The sequence below is a fragment of the Pseudochaenichthys georgianus genome, chromosome 1, assembly GCF_902827115.2.
Source record: "Pseudochaenichthys georgianus chromosome 1, fPseGeo1.2, whole genome shotgun sequence".
NCBI classification, from domain to species: Eukaryota; Metazoa; Chordata; class Actinopteri; order Perciformes; family Channichthyidae; genus Pseudochaenichthys; species Pseudochaenichthys georgianus.
In genome coordinates this window covers 48,303,181-48,318,417 of record NC_047503.1, presented here as the reverse complement: position 1 = coordinate 48,318,417, position 15,237 = coordinate 48,303,181, and the positions used below count along the sequence as shown (strand labels likewise).

Below are 15,237 nucleotides of genomic sequence, written 5' to 3'. Positions count from 1 at the left end.
ACTGGCTTACAGGAACAGGACAATATAAAAACTTGCTAAAATTGTACATATAAATAAATAATAGTGACGTGGTGCTGATACAATTAAAGATAAAGTGTGCGTTTAAAATATAAAGACTTACTATACATATAAATAAGATAGACATACTATATAACAAATATGTGCTCTTTACATAATAATGTAATCTTTATGTTACTGGTCTACTTGCTGTTCAGCAGTCTGATGGCTTGGGGGAAAAGCTATTGCAGAATCTGGCTGTTCTGCTCTTAATGCTGCGGAGCCTCTTGCCGGAGGGCAGCAGGGAGAACAGAGCATGGTGAGGATGAGTGGGGTCTTTAAAAATGTTCTGGGCTTTTGTTAGGCAGCGTTTCTGAGCGGTGTCTCTGATGGGAGGGAGAGAAACTCCGATGATCTTCTCTGCTGTCCTGACCACTCTCTGCAGAGACTTCCAGTCTTTGGCGTTGCAGTCTCTCGACCAGATGGAGATGCCGCTGGTCAGCACGCTCTCTGTGGTTCCTCTGTAGAACGTGGTGAGGATGGGAGGGGGGAGCTGTGCAGGAAGTGTAGGCGCTGCTGTGCCTTCTTAAATAGTGATGTAGTGTGAGTGGACCAGGTCAGACTGCTTGTGATATGCACCCCCAGGAACTTGGTGCTGCCTGTAGTCTTCACTGCTGTGCCGTTGATGTGGAGTGGTGGGTGCTTTTTGTTCCTGAAGTCGACAATCATCTCTTTTGTTTTATCGACATTCAGGATCAGGTTGTTGGTGTTACACCAGTCTGTCAGATGTTTCACCTCCTCCCTGTAGGCCTGTTCGTTGTTGTCCCTGATGAGTCCCACCACTGCTGTATCGTCCGCGTACTTTATGATGTGGTTGGTACTGAACCTGGAGCATAAGCGTAAGCGCTATCGATAAAAGTAGTAGTACCGTTAAAGCCTTAACGATAGCCATCCCTATGTGGATGTCAGTTTTACACACATTCTGAGGCCGCCGTGCCTATGTTTTTGTTTTCACTGCTAATTTATGCTTAAGTTCTATTGGTGCATTAAAAATCATTAATGAAGTTTCAGCTCAGACCCCACGCTTAATGTCTCCCCCTGGCCCACCTACATTTCTCCAGGCCCACCCACACAATAATTCCTGGCTACGCCACTGAACCATCATGCAACGCACTAGCAAGACGTTGATCGCAACTGCGCAGGTCTTGCTTGTCTCAAACAAGCCTACTATCATTCTTCTGTAAAACAATGAATCGATGTTGTCTTTTGTTTATTCTGTGCACACGTTCCCCTCATAGTATACACCGTGTGGCAAACCCAGAGACATGTGGGATTCGATGAATGAAAGATGTGTTTCCTTTGGTCTCTGGTAGTAGCGTCTAATCCAGGGTTTCCGTTAGCCGGTAATTACCGGTTTTTAGCTGGTAAAATGTATAAAAAACCGGTAAATTCAAAACCTGACGGTCAAAATGTCTGGTAATAATTAGGGAGGCTCCGATAGATCGGCCGCCGGTCATTATCGGCCGATATTCACTCTTAATAGTTTGATCGGTGCTCTCTATAAAGGCCGATCAGGAGAGCTGGATCTGATCGATATGGACATGAACGCGAGTGAAGTATAACCGGAGAGAGAGAGATCAGATCAGCTGCTGAGTCTGACCGAGACACGCAGCTCTGCATGAGCACCTGAAGCCCCGCCCTCTGTTTAGCGAGCTGCAGGAGCTGCTTGAGAAACTGACGGGCTGTCGAGAGAGAGAGAGAGAGAGAGAGAGAGAGAGAGAGAGAGAGAGAGAGAGAGAGAGAGAGAGAGAGAGAGAGAGAGAGAGAGAGAGAGAGAGAGAGAGAGAGAGAGAGAGAGAGAGAGAGAGAGAGAGAGAGAGAGAGAGAGGCTCCGTTTCTCCCGTGTTATTATTCAAAGTTGATGTAAACTTCTGAATAATGTACGTTATCTACTACAAGTAGTTTGTTTGAATGTAATAATTATGTTGTTTGTTGTTTGTGGAATCATTTATTGAAAAATGAATCTGAATTGTTCGATCTGTTACGATTATAAACTGAAGCAATATAAAAATGAGCCCGTGAACTGAGTGAATTTTAGTTGTTGGATGTCTTAAGCTATCACAGCAACGAGCTGAGCAGCGTGCGGGGAGAAACTGCTTAATTCAATATTGTATCGCTTTAAGTCCATTTGCCTTATAAATTGCCTCCCTGTAAAAACGTCCTAACCCTAAAGACTCTTAACCCTCACGCAGCGTCCACACGACGGCGTGCGTTGAAGCTTGCCGGCGGGCGTGTCTGAAGCTCGACCAACAACCAATCACATGAATCTCCCGCCCCGGACACACAAGCACGCGGTTTGATTGGCTAGAGCTTGTACTGGCGTATGATTTGATTGGCTGACGCTTCCGTCGAAGCTTCAAAAGTTGAACATTGCTCAACTTTTGAAGCGAGCAACACGAGCAAAGCGGAAAGACGCTCCCACAATGCAGTTTGGTAAAGCGTGACGTCACCCCACGGGCCGTTAGATTTCTCGGAAGATGTTCGAAAAATCGTCAACTGTCATGATGCAGTTTCTCATGAACCCTTAAAGACACTTCTTGATCAAGTCTCTCATTCTCGTCATGTTGTCTGCCAGACATGGTCATAACATTACTTTTATCAAATGTTTTGCCACATCAGACCTTTGAACTTCTTTTCACTCATTTCTTTACAGAATGGAGGATTTTAGTCGTGGGTCTTCAGTTCTTTTTGTTGTCACCATTTGTCTTGGAGAGGAGGAAACCTCTATGGATACTTTGTCTCCCTGTAAAAACATCCTCCTTCCTAACCCTAACATCCTCCTTCCTAACCCTAACATCCTCCTTCCTAACCCTAACATCCTCCTTCCTAACCCTAACCCTGGAAGGAATCTTCACCCTAACACTTTTTAGATGATGATTGTAAAATCTACAGCTGTCATGAAGCCGTTACCCATAAATGCAAACCCTTAAATATAGATATATAGAACTTTATTTGTCATTGTACAAGTACAACGAAATTATAACAGACTCAAGGTGCCAACACGCAACAAGACAATATAAAAACAACAAGACTTTAAGAAAGGGAATATGTACATAAATAAATAATAGATAAATTAAAATTGCACGATTCCTCTCGTATTACACGGAAGGTTAATATAATTTAAATATTAGCAGCGTTTAGTGCACACATGGCCCTGGGAAAGAAACTGAATTTGAGTCTGTTTGTCCGGGAAGACATGGTACGGAAGCGCCTGCCTGAGTGCAGCCGTATGAAGTGCTCGTTACCCGGGTGGTGAGGGTCCTTGAGGATTTTGACTGCCTTCTTAAGGCAACGAGAGCTGTACAGTACCTCCAGGGAGGGGAGGGGCACAAAGACACTTCTTGAACAACTCTCTCATTCTCCTCATGTTGTCTGCCAGACATTGAAGTTGTTTTCAGTCTTTATAGAACTGAGGAGTTTCGTGGTGGGTCTTCTGTTCTTTTGAGAAACAAGTTGGGCAATCATAAGCGACAGCCGAGCAGTGTGCGGGGAGAAACTGCATTAAATGTTTTTACTCTTTTACTCACCATGTGTCTTGGAGAGGAGGAACTCTAATGATAGAGTGTTCTAACCTTATATGGTTGGGCTAACCATAGCAGGACTCTTAACCCTAAGATTGCTTATAAGATGATTGAAAAATCTTCAGCTGTCATGACTCATGATGCAGTTACCCATAAATACAAACCCTTAAAGATAATTATTGAACAAGGAGGCGTGTGGCGCAGTGGATAGAGCCTTGGTGTTGGGATCAGGGGGTCACAGGTTCAAACCCCCTCGTTGTGTCCCTGAGACACTTCACCCCAAAGTGCTCCTGTGGGGATTGTCCACAGTGTTGAGTGTAAGTCGCTTTGGATAAAAGCCTCTAACATGTAATGTAATGAACAACTCTCACTTTCTCCTCATGTTGACTGGCAGAAATGGTAAATTACTTACATTTTACCTCACACTTTTAAGACTTTTTTTCACAAATGTCTAGTCGTGGGAAGCCGGTCTTCAGTTATTTTCTCCCTCCTAACCCTAACACTACATGGACGCTAGGGCTGCTCAATTAATCGTATTTTAATCGCAATAACGATTATGGCTTGCAACGATTACGAAAACAACGTAATCGAAATAAAACGATAATGTTTTTATTATTACTTTTTTTTTTTTTTCAAATACATTTTTTTTTTAATTGGTTTTTCAGTTGAGTTAAACTTAAAGTTCAGGGTAATCAACTGTTAAAAACATGCTGTTCACATTTATTTTATCCAATAAATTGATGTTTTAAAAGTAAATGGATAACTGTTTTTAATAATCGTGATATCAATTATTGACCCAGTGGTCAGCCCCAATGGACGCTTAACCTAACCTTAACCCTAAGATTTCTCCACATGAGGCAGTTACCCCTAAAGACACTTCTTTAACATCTCTCTCGTTGTCCTCATGTCTTCCTCTCCCTCAGGTTCAGGCTGCTCTGTCAGTCCATCATCGCCCATAAACTCTTTGACTACGTGGTCCTGGTCTTCATCTTTCTGAACTGCATCACGGTGGCTCTGGAGAGGCCAAAGATCCTGCAGGGCAGTGTGGTAAGAGCCATTTCTCCATCGCCCTGATTATATCACGATCATTTCATTATACAGTAAGTGAACGTTGTCATACGTACATGTGAGGTGAGACTCTTCTTGTACAAGAGGACATCCTCAGTGCATATGTGTGATATACATGTCGAGGTTATATATAAACATAGACGGAATACCCCTGATGTGCAATAACACTGTCTGAAAATATAAATAATTGCAATATACCCTCATACAATTTCACATTTATTACCAGGGTGTACATATCTGATCTTTTGTACTTATTGTGTTAATAATAACGTGTGCCTACTTAGCCATTTGATCTGCCATTGATCTGCTGTTGTAATCATTTAAATGTCCCTGCTGAGGGACAACTAAATGTTTTCTGATTCTGATAAATTGTCCGAAATAAGATAAAACAAATATATTTGTAAACATGTAGAAAGTTTATTTTAAAATGTGCAAATGATTCTCTTTGCTTTGTTAAGAATACAATAAAATAAAACGGGTAATATTTTAAGTAAATAAATGCAAGAAGTTAGGTAAATAAAGTGAACATTATGTTTGTTTACACGCAAAATCAATAGCGCGAAAAGGGGTGGGGTCAATATGACCCGCTTGGCGGAAATGGGTATAAATGGCAATTATTTTGCCGATTTCTTAAATCTGACTTCATATTGACAATTTTTAACAACTTAGGGTGCTACATAACACACTTTCAGGAAACGTCACGGACTGGGAGACTTTAATATGTTATTGAAAAAAAAGTTACATACAATAAAAAACAGCTCTGCGTCAAATTGACCCGATTGGCGGTTCTAGGGTTAAAAAGGTAAATTACAGAATATGCTGTTTTTGTTATCATATCATTTTGTTGTTATTACTCATTATTTGTATTATTCAAGGTGCAAACATGCTACGGTTAATTATTCAGTTTGTAAAAGTACATTTTTTAAATGTCTAAACCAGCAAACAGTTTGTTTACAAGAAGAAGTACAAATCATCTTCTCTATATATTGTTTGAAGACCAAGTTCAAAACACCGCTTCGTAGCCATTGCTCCGAGCTCTGTCTTGATGTTGGCATCAAGCGATGTTCCTGGAATCAAGCGGCACCAGATGTGTTAAAGCAGGGGGGTCAAACTCAATTTCATCGCGGGCCACATCAGCGTTATGGTTTCACTCAAAGGTCCGGTTGTAACTTTAAGACTATATAAAATACATATATAAATATTTAATATATATAACATCATTTATTATATTACATGATTGCCTCTGCATTGGATTATTTTCAGATACGTCTGAAAGCAGAAGTCTAGGGCAAATAATTGCAAGTCTCTTCAGTGTGCATGTCACACAATTATTTAAAAAGAAAAGCCAAATTCTGGAAAAAACAAAAAAAAGAGACATTTTGAAAAAAAAGTGACATTTTGAGAAAAAGGCAAATTCTAAGAAAAAAAAGCATATTTTGAAGAAAAAAAGGCAAATTGAGAAAAAAGGCAAATTTGAGATGCATTGTGGGACATGTAGTTTATGGGCAACGTGCTTCTGTAAAGTAGCATGTAACCGTATAATAAACATATTATATTCTTTGCAAGCTCTTGTGGGGCCACATAAAATGAAGTCGCGGGCCGGATTTGGCCCCCGGGCCTTGAGTTTGACACCCCTGTGTTAAAGGGTCGGCAGATCAAATCAAAAGCAAGGCAACTCTTTCACATCTGAAATGTAATTACTTCTAATAAATCCAATTTAAATGTAATAACACGAACACTCAGATTAACTCGGCTTCGGAGCACGGAGCTCTGAACAGTTGACTTCCTAAGCTGCCACTTCAAATGCCTTTCTTTGCCGCTGTACTTTTTCTGTAGTTTCTCTCAGATGTAGTCTTCTCTCTTCTTCTCTTACAGGAACGGGTTTTTCTCACAATTTCCAACTACATCTTCACGGCCATCTTCGTCACCGAGATGACCGTCAAGGTAAACTCATTTCCTCTCCAGTGCGATGAAGAGCGTTCACTCAAACACTGTTCTTCTGTTATCGTGCTTTGATCCCGTCTTTCTTTTGAACATTGCTTTTCTTCATCCTTCTTTCGAGTCACACCATCCACAGCAGGGAGGTCTATAGCGGGACCCATCTTCTCTTGTCAGACCGTTTCTGGACAAATAACTAATTAGAGCGAATGCTGTTTACAGCATTCCACTATAGTACTTCAAAACTTTATTCTTCCCCTTAAACTTATTTCAGCCAATACTTTGGCTCTCCATAACTTCAGCTTATTTTCAACTACAGAAACCATTCAAATATTAAACTATTCAGCCTGTTCGGGAATCGATGGGAAACCTTCAACTTTTTCAAAATATTTCATACTTTTTGAAATATTCAGCTTTTTAAACAATTTTGTTAACATTGAAGTCAATGGGAGATGCCTTCAAATCCTGTTTTCCTACACTTTGCGCCAAATGCATCTCCTTCCACATAATTTCAGCCAGACCCTTCATTCCAACTTTCAAATGATCACAAGACCTTCAGCTATTCAAACTTGACTTTTACTTTTGATATCTTTTAAACATTCTGAGATATTGAATTTAGTTTGGAGCTTGGTAGAGAGGCCTTTTTCAGATGTTTACATTGGAGTGGATGGAGCAGCTCGTTAACTCTAGAGTGCTTTGATCTCAAAACAGAGTGCAGGACAGCTCAAAATTCTCCCCCAATCTTTTTTTAAACTTGCCATACTTCCCAAACCCTACACTCCTCAGACATATTTTTTCATGGAAAACGTAGGAAAACCTCTCCTAGGTTGGAAAATAAAGATAAAATAAGAAAAAATATTAGACAAAATGCCTCTTGAGGGCATGAAGTGACAAAAACGTTCAACATTCCTCCATTGAAGCCCATTGTAATTTCAGGCAGATATTTCCTCACGGTAGCAGCCGCACACCTTTAGTTAAACTGCCAAAAAGGCCACATTATTAACCTGAAACTACACAAAAATTACACTTCAGATACTCAACTTCGTTGACATGCTTCACATTTTGAAATTTCACAGATATCTGTTACGGTTCTTCCACAAAACGTTCACATGTAAGAGGTTCATCTCTCATTCAGAACAATGGAAACCTGTGATCTCTGGACGCCTCGTTAGCTCAACTATAAACACCTGTGTAATGGAACACGATGATGTCATCACTCCAACTGACATGCAGCAGACTTCAACAGTCCAGCTGTACACACACACACACACACACACACACACACACACACACACACACACACACACACACACACACACACGCAGCAGACTTCAACAGTCCAGCTGTGAAGACGATTCCGGACAGTCTTGAGATTTCTTCAAATGCCGTTGCCATGGCAACACAATGCTCGCCTTGAAACACGGTTTTCTCATAGCTTCAGTGAAAATACTCCAAACAGCCCAGAACTTCACAGGTTTGGTACCGATGCAGCCATAAATGCATCTAAGCGTAGTATGGGGTGTCATCAAATGTCGTTGCCATGGCGACAGATCACTCGCCATGAAACACGATGAAGCTGTAAATCCAATCGACACGGTCCAATCGTCCCCCAATCTTCACTTGTATATCACCGGTCCATGCCTCAACAGCTCTACGACAAATCTGAGATCTCACCATATGCCGTTTCCATGGAAACGCATCCCTCGCCATAAAATATGATGTCACTATAACTCCTATGCAAATGTTCAAAGAGTGCTCAAACTTCACATGTGTGCCAACAGTCCAGCCGTGAAGACATCTCCAGGACAGTTTTGAGATTTCTTCAAATAATTGCAGTTCAAATATTATTCTGCTTTCTCAAGCCTTTTTACATTCTTTTCTCATCTTAATACACATTCATTCACTACTACTTATATCTGATATTTAACTCCTTCAGCCTATTTTCAGTTGCAGAAAACATTCAACTATTACCTTATTCAGCTATTTCAGGACATCAAGGCTATACATTGTTGTTTATACCTTTTTTAAACCTTTTCTTTGAAATATTAAGCTTTTTCTGCATTGTTTTGCTAAAAGCAGCTACCATTCAGCTAATAACACATTCAGCTTTTTCTGCATTTTCAGCTAAATTCAGCCATAAATGTTCACAGTTTACAGTATTCGCACGCATTTTCTGCAGGAAATGCATTTTCCAGTTCTAATTCCTTATTCCAGTTCGAAAAGTTTACAAAAGCAAATTCGAGCACTAAAAGAAAAAGCACTTGTTGAGTTAATGAAGGCCCTGGCATGAGGCGGACTGGCCAGAGGCGGACTGGCCATAGGCGGACTGGCCGGAGGCGGACTGGCCGGACGCGGACTGGCCAGACGTGGACTGGCCGGAGGCGGACTGGCCTGAGGCGGACTGGCCGGAGGCGGAATGGCCGGAGGTGGAATGGCCGGAGGCGGACTGGCCTGAGGCGGACTGGCCGGAGGTGGACTGGCCAGACGCGGACTGGCCGGAGGCGGACTGGCCAGACGCGGACTGGCCGGAGGCGGACTGGCCAGACGCGGACTGGCCGGAGGCGGACTGGCCAGACGCAGACTGGCCGGAGGCAGACTGGCCTGAGGCGGACTGGCCGGAGGCGGACTGGCCAGACGCAGACTGGCCGGAGGCGGACTGGCCAGACGCAGACTGGCCGGAGGCAGACTGGCCTGAGGCGGACTGGCCTGAGGCGGACTGGCCAGAGGCGGACTGGCCTGAGGCGGACTGGCCGGAGGCGGACTGGCCGGAGGCGGACTGGCCGGAGGCGGACTGGCTCGGGGCCGGCACTGATGCACTGATGTGGGCCGGTCGGACGATGTGGGCCGGTCGGATAAGTCACTAGCACTAGCATCCCCCCCCGTTGACAATTTACTTGCGGTACTGAGGTGGGCCGGTCGAGAGTCCCGGGCTGATTTGTAGTCCCAGTCCGCCCCAGGCACTAACTCACCAGCACTTACTATGGCATGACTTGCTTGAAGTGAATATATCTGCACTGTCTTTGTTGTTCGGAGTTGGATTCTTTATGGTTTTTGCACTTATTGTCTCTTTGGAGAAAGCAGCTGCTGAATGAAAGGAAAGCCGTCTGGGATATGTCTGGTTCCACTTTTCTCCGAGCTTGCTCACTCCTGAAGCCTCATGGAGAAAGAGACTCGGATGGGAGGTCGTCTTCTTTGTGATTCAAAATCATATAATCCCTTTGTCTCGCAGCTACACTGAGTATTTCAGTTGTAGAAATGTATGAGTAACAAATATAGAAGAGACAGCAATCAAATCCCTCCTAACTAAAGTTCATTCTTTCCTCGATACCTTTCTGATGAAATCAGAGCCCAGAACCTGATATGTCTCCTCCTCTCTTTCCTGTCTGCTTCTTTCATGTTTCTCTTGAGTTTTTTCTCTATTCTTCATCTGTTTCCTCCCATCCTTGTTCACCTCCTTCCCTCTTGGGTCCTCTCCTCTTTTTTTGACACTGCAGTTTAATCAGTTGCTTGTTTCCCGTAGCGATGGGCATCTTGATAATACAGTTAATTACAGGGCTATCGCTCATCTGCTGGCCTTTCGCTACTCCTGGACTTCCCATCGACACACACACGCAGGTCTCCCTTGAAAAAGAGATCTATGATCTCAATGGGACCAATCTGGTTAAATAAAGGTTTGAAATGAACTCACACACACACACATACTCACACACACACTCACACACACACACACACACACACACACACACACACACACACACACACACACACACACATACTCTCACACACACACTCTCACACACACACACACACACATACTCTCACACACACACACTCACACCAACACACTCTCACTCCCTAAGCGTCCAATAGCGACGTTTGGTCAGTGTCCGTGGCGTGCAGTTGTGACGCTCCTAGGCTCCTTCAGCGTCATAAAGGGACGCAAATAGCTTTCAACTGATTGCAATGTATTCCCATCTGCGTCGGGATTTGACGCTCATGGAAGCACGGCATTCGTTTATGTCGGCTGCCCTTAAAGGTAATGTGAGCGTCCATTCCCAGGAGTAAAGGATGGCAGAAGACACTACACTACCCAGAATCCCCAGCTATCGTTTGGACTACACCATGTGCTCTTGACAAACCCCGTGATCGTCCTCAAGCTCTGTGATTGGAGAGTGTGCTCCGAGGGTTAAGCCGATTCTCGAACAGCACTTGAAATGGGATGGAACCACGGCAGACTGTCCAAAACTGGATTTGAACGGGTCCACCGCGTCCCCCCTCCCCCACCCCGTCCCCAGAACTACACATGCTGGCTATTCTGTTTCGCAACATGTTCTCTATGGCACGTCTCTACTGGGAGTTGTAGTTTTAAAAGACGTTTTCGTATTTCCCATAATAAGAAGTTGCCAGTATTAAACTGTGTACATCCCTGGAGGTTTAGGGGACAGGAAACACTCACATTTAAAACATATAATTAATAAATGGGTGAAAATTGCTTGTGCCCATAATGGGCAGTATTAATATATATACCCACACGCCAGCTAAGGTCAGAAGAGCTTTATTTAACAGCTGGTCTTATGTCTGTGACCCCTGTGATAACATTACATTACATTAATTGATAAGCCTGAAACATGCACTTGTCAAGGTTCAGAGGCACATTGTGCAAATATGGCAGTAGCCATAGATCAGCTTAAGATAAGATATACTTTATTGATCCCAAGTTGGAACATTTGCGTTACATCAGCATGTGTAACAGTTAAATATGCAGTTGTGTTTATTTGAAAATCATTTAGTATAATCACATAAATTCTGTGTTTTATATTCAACAATTCTGTGTTCTTTATTTATTGATTGTTCAATACCTGACAAGGCCGGAGATGAAATATCTGCATACATCTATAAGAGTATAATACATTATGTATAATATCAGTTAAAATAAGTGCTTCAACATAGTTAACATTGCTGGAGGTATGCACACATATTGATAGATGTCTTGTAATGCACTATTGAGGAACCTGCGACCCAAGTTTTTCATTCAGTGCAGAACTACACCACAGTTGTGTAGGCCTATATGATATGTCAATAAACCTTAGAAAGTCTTGAAATCTTGAAAGGGATGTGCAAAATAGTCATTACATACAGTCTTTAATTAACTATTAGTAGAGAATAACGAGTAATGAATATACTTTATAGGGATCGTATTAATATCTAATAATAAAAATATTGAAATTCAATAACATGCTTTAACCACCAGGTGTCTCTTTATATCAGCTGTGCACCTTTATGGTGTAAATACAGCCTATCTACCAATTGGATCAATATAAAAGTGAGCCGAATTAGTGTTGATACGGCAAGGAGACGCATTGTGTGAAAAGAAATGTAAGATGTTGTTTAATGGCTGATATATTTATGATCCACGTCACGTTTTCAGTTCCTCATGTTTGTCTTCTCATCAGGGCTCTATAAATACAGAACTACGGCAGATATGTAATATGTAATGCAGCCGAACCGTGTATTACAATGCTGTTATGTGATGACTTTCAAAGAGAAAAGCAAGCACACTCGGAATAAGGTATTATTATTATTTCGGTCTGTTTCCGGTATTTGTTAATGACGATGTGCTCTGAGATGTGAGACTGGAATTGCACAGGGGGGAAATAATGTAGGCTATCTTTAGATGCGGATTTTGTTAAACTAATATGTTTGCGCTGTGGACCAACACTATACATTGACGGGGAAGGGGGTAGCAATAAAGATAACACCATTAAACAGTTACACAACATAACAGAAATAATATCGATAGCAGCGTCCCTAGCAACCACCTTGGTAACAATGAAAACGTCGCGATTTCCTGAAGTAATCTTCGTAATAACTAGCAAACTAAAGATCATGTACATCCACTGCACACATAATCTGAAATAACAACTCATATTTCTCGCATCAAATGACATCAAAACGCATTTTAATGGCCAAACTAACTTTAAAATAGGCATTTTACACCAGAATAAAACGAAGTTCGGCCATGTTTTCTTTTTCTGCAGGGAGACATTTGAAGATCACGTGACATAGACGCCAGCCATCGGAATGAATGGTGAAAAAAACGGGGTTTGTCAAACAGAGCACATGGTGTAGGCCAAACGATAGCTGGGGATTCTGGGTAGTGTAGTATCTTCTGCCATCCTTTACTCAGAAAACATATTTGTTTCTCCGAATCGAAGGGGTAAAATACAAAAGCATTGCACACAATTTAAACCAATCAATGTTGTGTAATTAACAAGGATAATCTGGTGTGTTTTAGTCGATGAGTAGTGCAGATATCACTGTGACATCAATCGACAGTAAGAGGAGTACTTACTTCCGGGTGTAAAATTCTCCGTTATCCAATGGGAATGGACGCTCACATTGCCTTTAAGGGCAGCCGACACAAACGAATGCCGTGCTTCCATGAGCGTCAAATCCCGACGCAGATGGGAATACATTGCAATCAGTTGAAAGCTATTTGCGTCCCTTTATGACGCTGAAGGAGGCTAGGAGCGTCACAACTGGACGCCACGGACACTGACCAAACGTCGCTATTGGACGCTTAAGGAGTGAGAGTGCACAACACACACACACACTCACACACACACACACACACACACACACACACACACACACTCACACACACTATCACACACACACACACACACTCTCACACCACACAGCTCACCTCCTGCCTCTTTACTCACTTCTCCATCACTCGCATTCTTCTTCTTCTTCTTCTTCTTCTTCTTCTTCTTCTTCTTCTTTCTTCTTCTTCTTCTTCTTCTTCTTCTTCTTCTTCGTGCCACTCGTTCATCTTCACTCCCGTACCTGCCGCGGTATCTCTCCACTCTGCTGCACCTCCGTGTGCGGTGCGGTCAGCCGGGCTCCGTTGCACTCTGTGCCTCGGTCTCTCCCGGCGCTCTCCTGCAGAATGTGATGTTATCTCCAACAGTCTATCGATGCTCGCTGAACTCCACGCTGAGATGTTTCACACACTCGTTTGTCTCAGCGCACTTTAGCGTTTAGCCTCACTGCGGTCAAAGACCTCAGTGAGCCGCTTCAAAGTGGGTAAGCAAAGTCAAACAACATTATAGCATGCTTTGAATCTGCCTGAGGCTAGGTGTCCGACACACATTGATTTATCAAACACCCCCCCCGCTTGCTAATGTCTCGTTGCAGTTTGATCTCTCTCTGAGGAGCGGCACACTTTATCACACACACACACACTTTATCACACACACACACACACACACTTTATCACACCACACACACACACACTTTATCACACACACACACACTTTATCACACACGCACACACACACACTTTATCACACACACACTTTATCACACACACACACACACACACACACTTTAATCAAACAGTTATCACAACACAACACACACCACACTTAATCACACACACACACACACACACACACACCACACACCACACACACTTTATCACACCACACACACACAAACAACTTATCACACTTTATCACACACACCACACACCCACACTGATCACACACACCACACTTATCACACACACACACACACACACTTTATCACACACACACACACACTTATCACACACACACACACACACACACACTTTATCACACCCACACACACACACTTTATCACACACACACACACACACACACACCACACACACACACACACACACACACACACACACTTTATCACAGACAACACTTTAGCACACACTGGATCACCCACCCACACACACCACACACACACACATGCACACACCACACACACACACACACACACACACACACAACACACACACACACACACCGACACTTTACACACACACACACACAACACACCGTCCCACACACTTTACACACACACACACACTTTATCACACACACACACACACACACACACACTTTATCACAGACACACTTTATCACACACTTTATCACACACCCACACACACACACTTTATCACACACACACACACACACACACACACACACACACACACTGTATCACACACTGTATCACACACTGTATCACACACCCACACACACACACACACACACCCACACCCACACACACACACACTTTATCACACACTTTACCACACACTTTATCACACACACTTTATCACACACACACACACACCCACACACACACACACACACACACACACACACACACACACACACACACACACACACACATGCACAGACGCACACACACACACACACACACACCCACCCACATACAGTACACACACACACACACACACACACACACACACACACACACACACACACACACACACACACACACCCACTCGTACTTGCTGTCACACTGTGTCCTTGGCCTAATGAAGCTGAGCAGACAGTCTGAGATTCAGAACACATGCAGCCCATTTCCCACGGCGATGTGCGACACTATGTATACGATACATACTCATCCTATAGGCGGCAATTCATTTCAAACAGGCTTGAAGCAAAATACTATGGGCTGCTTTTTGCAAATCAAGTCTTCAACGAGTTAATTTGCTCGTATGTACAAGCCGTGATGTGAGAGGGGAACTCCCTCTGGAGGGAACGCAGGGATTTGGGCCTCTGCAGACCGTTGACATGCACTA

General features: G+C 43.0%; 1 protein-coding gene across 1 annotated transcript in view; it reads left to right on the top strand.

Annotated features, from left to right (window-relative positions):
- LOC117453336 (voltage-dependent T-type calcium channel subunit alpha-1I-like) overlaps window positions 1–15,237 on the top strand; it is a 294,731-nt gene that overhangs the window by 196,456 nt on the left and 83,038 nt on the right. Inside the window, 2 exon segments of the mRNA XM_071204189.1 lie at window positions 4,502–4,625; window positions 6,522–6,590. Of these exon segments, the coding sequence (XP_071060290.1) occupies window positions 4,502–4,625; window positions 6,522–6,590 (193 nt within the window).